The sequence below is a fragment of the Acomys minous genome, assembly GCF_964271855.1.
Source record: "Acomys minous genome assembly, contig: scaffold_52, whole genome shotgun sequence".
Lineage (NCBI taxonomy): Eukaryota > Metazoa > Chordata > Mammalia > Rodentia > Muridae > Acomys > Acomys minous.
Genome location: NW_028182157.1, coordinates 73461 through 80193, shown reverse-complemented (window position 1 = coordinate 80193; position 6733 = coordinate 73461). Strand labels below are relative to the sequence as shown.

Sequence of the window (6733 nt, the reverse complement as noted above, 5' to 3'; positions counted from 1 at the left end):
ATATGTCAGTGGAGACAATAGTGAATTAGGCAGTGATTGGCTTCTTTCATCTTGGATCTAGGCAACTACATTGCTTACCCAGGACAAGAAATGCTTTCAGGTGGGGGTTACTTCACAGATTCTGGCCATGATTGAAAACATACGTGCCAATTTTGTTTTAATGAGCTATCTCTGACAAAGAAAAAGAGAGGAAATGGTGAAGAGAATTTTAACTGACTGCTGTGTTTATCCTTCCTTTAAAATTCCAATCTGCCTCTGTGAGGTATATAGCAGGTTACTGCAGCAACTCAATTGGGTTTGTAGAGAAAAACATAATATGCTGGGAAAACAGAACACCTAAATTCAGGAAAGGAAAATCTTTAGGTTTTTCAGCTGTAGGAGGTCATGGTTTCTGCATCACTTCACTGGCAAGAAGCAGAGATGTTGGTCAGTTTTGATTCCTGATTTACACTCTTCCATTTCACCAGGACACGGAAAATCTGCAGCATTTAAACAGAGAGTGGAATCTAGAAGGTGAAATTTCAATGTAAAATTTCCTGGGTCATTCCATTCTGAAGTGGAAAGAAGAGATGTCTTCTGCACAGGTAAATGAATGTGTGTGTGTGTGGGACAAGTTGATTGTCTGTACAAAAATGCTTCATTATCAGAACTTCTGAACCTTCACGATGCTGACTCTAATTTTCAGAAGTACTTTTCTCATTTGATTCTCATTATTATCTCTTTAAAACTTTTGTCACCTGTTTCCTTAAGGCAGCTTATTTGCAAGTCTTTTTTTTAAAGGACAACTTCTACAAAATAAAAATGTAATCTGTAAAAATTATAAATTTTTTCATATCAAAGATAAATATAGGCACTCTATATTTGCAGAGATTGAAAGGGTCATTATTTAACGGTGAATAGAAGCCAATATAATATGAATATTTCATCTGAGGGCCTCTTTTGGTTGTTCTCATCCTTCCTATTGATTGCAACTTTAATAGCATCCCTCATGGTGTGGCGTTCATGTCATTTGCTCTCTCAAAAAGGTCCCCACACAAAAGTTCAGTGCTGCTAGACTATTGCCTCATTGCAGAGAAGTCAGAAAAGGCTTTTTCTCAGAATATAATTTAGTTTTAAAATGCATATTAGTTTTTTTTATAACAGAAGAAATTCTTTAGTTAACCAATCTTTCCTTGTGTCAAACATAGAATTTTTACAATGGCCATGAGGGGATACTGCTAATTTTATTTTCAGGGTCTACTGACTTTCAAGGATGTGGCTATAAACTTTTCCAAGGAAGAGTGGGAATGTCTGGACTCTGCTCAGAGGGCTTTGTACAGAAATGTCATGCTGGAGAACTCCAATAACCTGGTTTCTATTGGTGAGAATATTTTTATTCCATGCTTGCTACTTTGCCTTAGGGATATCTAAAGCTTCTACTAGCTAATATTTTGACTTTACTTCCACTGCTGAGTTTATCACTTAGTTTATCTCATAAGTTTTTATAGGTATTGATTACTGTCTTTTATATAGATAACTTCTTACATCCCTTTACCTTGTTTTTACATTTAACAGAATAATAATTAAATGTTTCATAACTTTTGTGCTGGTAGCCAGTAGCATTTATATGTGAATCCATTTTGAATCCCAACGTTATGCTTTTACTATTATTTTACTTAAGTTTAATTAAGAAAATTAAATACAGAATTTGAAAATCTATTGACTTATGAAGAGTCTAAAACGTCTTGGAAGGAATTGAGAACTAGTAAGTCATTCATATATACTTTCTTCCCTATTTGGTACAATCCTGTGCTAGTACACAGCTACATAGAATGGTGTGTCTGTATTTCTTTTTGAATTCACAGGCATTTCTGTTTCAAAAGCAGAGGTATTAACATGTCTTGGACAAACCAAAATACCCTGGATTGATGATAAAGAGAAGATTAAAGAAAAAGAATCAGGTAAGGTGAAATAAAATGACACAGCATGTGATGACTCTAATCCAAGGAGCAATCTAGACCTGAAGAGTATTTAGCAAACAGATTCAGCAGAAAGTAGGCCTAAGAATTTCTTTTAGAACAAAGTACAAAATGTATAGTACAGCATGGATCTTATGTGATATTTAACTTCTTTACCTTAATAGTGCTGATCATATACATTATATTATAGACATTTGACAAACAAGTAGATTGATTTGTGTCTAATTACTGAAAATATTTTTGTTGTACAGGAATGATAAATTATTTGGAGGTTTCCATTACTTATTCCCTTAAAAGGATTTTATATCGTATATTTTGCACTTAGTCTTTCTCTCATTCACATCAGCCAAACTACCAGGTCTTTCCTCATTAACTCAATGTCATGATCTCTCTCTCTCATATATATATATGAGAGAGAGAGAGAGAGAGAGAGAGAGAGAGAGAGAGAGAGAAGAAAAGAACAGAAGCTAAAATGGATTTAAACATGAAATTGCGTTTGTGCTAATAAATTCTCCCAAAGATTTGGCATAACATATGATTATTATATCCAATGATATATATATATATATATAATTTCCTTATTTTCCTCTCTCCATATATCTAGTACTACAAATGGTTTCTCAGCTTAGTTGACAATTTGTACCTCTTTCTCCTTCTCAAGGCAGGATATGACTAATATATGTCAAGAGGAATTTCTTTTGTGTTCGATTATATTTTTTTTGCGTTGTAAGCCTTTTGTATGTTAAAATGTATCTCTCTGTTTAGGTTGGAGAAAATTTGTTTTTCAATTTTGTTAAAAATATTTTCTGGTCTTGGAGCTTGTCATCTTCTGTCTATTTCTATCATACTTATATTAGGTTTTGTCTTTTCATTGTGTCCTTGATTTGTTGGATGTTTTGTGTAAGGAACTTTTTTAAATTTAATATTTTATTTGATATATGTGTCTATTTCTTCAATTGTGTCTTCTGTGCCTGAGATTATTTCCTCCATCACTCATATATTGTTGGTGATGCTTACCTCTGGATTTTCTGATTCTTGTTAAGTTTCCCAACTCCAGTTTTTTCATCAGTTTGTGTTTACTTTATTTAGTCTATTTTCCTTTTCAGGTCTTGAGCCATTTTATTAATGTCCTTCTCCTGTTTTATCATATTTTCCTATATTTCTTATATGAGTTTAAGTATAACTTTTTGAATTGACTCTGTCATATTCATAAAAATAGATTTAAGAACATTTTCCTGAGTTTCAGTTGTGTTTGTATGTCCAGGGCATGTTTTATTAGGGTAGTTGGAATGTGTTGGTGCCATATTGCCATAGGTTTTGCTGCCCTTTAGCCATCTGGCTGTTCCTTGCTTTGACTGCTTATTCCTGGATTTCTCTGGGCTTCTAGAGCATGCAGGAAGAGCCATTGGTCGTATGCTGGGATCTGGATCTCCTCCAATAGCCTGTATCATTTCACATCAGGCTGTGTCCCAGTTGGACCTACAGTCAGGTGATTGGGATAAGGGTCTGACATGTGTGGTTCTCAGATCTCTCAGTTCTCTTCAAAATGGCTATTAGTACTGTGAAAAATAGGCTGGTCATTTTCTCAGAATTCCAGGAGTATTCAGAAGGTCAGAGCATAGAACTGTTTCTTCTTGCAACTTGGATACTGTTGTTTCTATAGGGAACATGAGACATTGCTGACATTTTCGGGTAGGCTCAACTGAGCAGCCAACTGCGTGCTGTGCACTCACTGAGCTCCTGATTCTCAGACTCTATGCCTGCTAGAGGCATCCGTTTTGGAATGATAGTCGGGCTACTCATATTGTCCAGCAGATATTAACAATTAGAAAAGTAGAACTGCAGGCCAGAGGATCAAAACATGTCCCTGTTTCCCAGAAATTATTTTTGCAGAAGTCAATAGTTGCAGCCATGTGTTTCTGTAACCCAGGTTTGGGTAGGCTGGAAGCTACTGGGTGACTAAACCAGGGACAGTGTGCCTGTTGAACCTGGATATCAGCCATATGGGGCTTGGTTGATGTGTTCATAGCTCCTAGGAGGCCTCCTCTTATCCAAGAAATACAGGCAATGCTGTTTCAGAGTCCAAAACTTGGCAACTCACTTGATCGACTCTCTCTCCATCCCTGCTACTCACACAACATGCATGACTTGTAGCAACATCTTTGAGTGCTACCTTGTAAATATTTGTAAAAAATATTTCTTCTTTTATATTTATCTTTTGTTCACTTCCAGTTGAGAAACTGTTCCCCATTTCTCCCATTATATTACATTTCATCTGCAATATGGATTCTTGAATGAATAGTATTCATATGTGAAACAATATACAATGATAAAAAAGAAGAACACATACAGAGGACTTTTTATGTACTTGTAAGTACACACACACACACACACACACACACACACACACACACACACACACACGAACACAACCCAAACATGAAGAGATAGAAGCAAATTCTAGAGTAAAACATGTTTTTAACTTGATAATGAGTGTAGGGACCATAGAATGTTCCCTGAGTGATGCTGGAGAGAAAGAAGCGATGGGAAATGTAATGTATTTTCACTTCAATAGAAATTTATTTAAGTTATGTTTGACTGTTCAAATGTCAGGTCTGGAATTTCATATTTTAATTTAAAATAAAGATATATATATATCTACTACTGTGGATTCAAATTTGATTTTAGGGACATAAACATGTTTAACTTGTTAAGAATTCTTTGGTTTCTAAGAAACTTACTAGTCTTAGTAAATATTCCTTAATGTTTGTGAAAATTTTGAAACCCTTTATATTCATGTACTGGGCATGGATTTTACATGATACACTTACATTTTTATCATGTTTTCTCTTGTGTTCTTATTAATATTCTCTTTGATTTTAAAATCATTGATAAATCTTGCATTCAGATGAAAAACTGAAATAATGCTGTAGTTGCTCATTTCTGTCATTAATTTGTCAGTGTGTTTAGGATAACGATTGGTGTTTATATTGTTAATTGAATGTCACAGTGAAGAGTAGGTTTCTATTCATGTGTGATAGTTACAACAATTTTGTTTGACATTATTTGTTCCAATTAATACTTTTTTGCATTTTTTGCTTTTTACTAAAAAATAAAATCATTCATATTACATCTCAATTGCTATCCCATCCCGTGCTTCCTCCCATTCCTCCCTCCAACCCTCTTTTACCACATTCCCTTTCCCCATGACTGTGACTGATGGGGACCTCCTCCCTTTGAAAATGATGCTACGTTATCAAGTTTCTTCTTGGTAGTCTACTATTCTTCCTCTGAGTGCCATCGGGGCACCCAATCTAGGGGACATGGACAAATAAGGGGCACCAGAGTTTGTGTTAAAGTCAGTCCACAATCTCCACTTAACAGTGGAGAATATTTTGTCCCTAGGCTAGGTCTGGGTAGGGGTTTGATGATGACTGCACATGTTGTCCTTAGTTAGTGCCATAGATCGAGCAGAACCCCCAGGCCCAGGTTTGCCCATCATAGTGTTCTTCTTGTTCCAATGAATACTTAATGAAGATACTAATATATATTACAAAATATACGATGGTTTCATGTGATATCTTTTAACATCCATTATGATCAGGACATTTGTTTTCTTAGAAAAATTGCTGCAATTCTATGATGTACCAATTTGCTATGACCCCCAATTTGATGTCATTTTATATATTACATATCTATATTACATTAATATGCATCTGAAATATCATATAGTGATTTCATTTCATTTGTTTCAGTTTTGTCTTCTTACCATACCAAGAAGCAATTCCCACAGGAGTGCACACAAGATTCTTTCCTGAAAGAAATACCAAGATTATTTGGTTGAAATGGCCTTTCAGAGATGAATAGAAAGAAGTTCTGGGAATATTCATGTGACAGTGAAGTTCATAAAACATGTCATTGTGGAAATGATCAGTTTGAAAAATACATGTGTGTCATTTTTGAAACAAAAGATCAAGAAGCTCTGGCTTCCTCGGAGAGCACTCAGTCTTTACCACTCATGATTTCACAATTGGATGCACCACAGGTAAAAGGTTCACAACAAGTTTTGAAGTACAATTCTATTCTGCACAGAAATAGGGAAATATTAAGTAGTGAACCTAAAGGTCAACACAAAATAGATATGGGATACAAATTTTATAAATGTAATCTGTGTGGAAAATCACTTACCAAGTCCTCAAAATTTCAAGTTCATCAAAGAATCCACTGTGGAGATAACACTTATAAATACACTAAGAGGAAGACATCATTTACACAGTCCTCAAAACATCAAGCTCACCACAAACTTAATACTGGACAAAAAAGTCACAAATATAATGAATGTTGGGAATCATTTACCTCATTCTCTTTTCTCCAGGATCAACAAAGTATTCATTCTCAAGAACATCCTCACAAATGTATTGAGTGTGCGAAATCCTTTACCAACTCCTCAAGTCTTCATGTACACTACAGAATCCACTCCAGAGATAAAATTTACATATGTAATGAGTGTGGGAAATACTTTTCCACGTACTCAAATCTACAAGTTCATCAAAGAATCCATACTGGAGATAAACCTTACAAGTGTAATGAGTGTGGGAAATCCTTTACTCAGTCATCAACTCTCCAAAGTCATCAAAGAATCCATACTGGAGATAAACCTTACAAATGTAATGAGTGTGGGAAATCCTTTACTCACTCTTCAACTCTCCAAAGTCATCAAAGAATCCATACTGGAGATAAACTTTACAAATGTAATGTGTGTGGGAAATCCTTTA

At 35.0% G+C, this 6733-nt stretch overlaps 1 protein-coding gene across 3 annotated transcripts; it reads left to right on the top strand.

Moving 5' to 3' along the window:
• Positions 1–472: 472 nt before the first annotated feature.
• On the top strand, positions 473–5930 carry LOC311591783 (zinc finger protein 679-like). 3 transcript variants are annotated; one of them, XM_084803423.1, is made up of 4 exons: positions 473–584; positions 1234–1360; positions 1866–1940; positions 5714–5930. In XM_084803423.1, exons 1-4 carry the CDS (start codon positions 570–572, stop codon positions 5800–5802), a joined length of 306 nt encoding a protein of 101 aa, XP_084659549.1. In that variant the 5' UTR covers positions 473–569; the 3' UTR covers positions 5803–5930. The 3 variants fall into 3 exon arrangements, with proteins under 3 accessions (XP_084659549.1, XP_084659548.1, XP_084659547.1); XM_084803422.1 differs by having other exon boundaries at positions 1863–1940; XM_084803421.1 differs by having other exon boundaries at positions 1845–1940.
• The last annotated feature ends 803 nt before the right edge of the window (positions 5931–6733 follow it).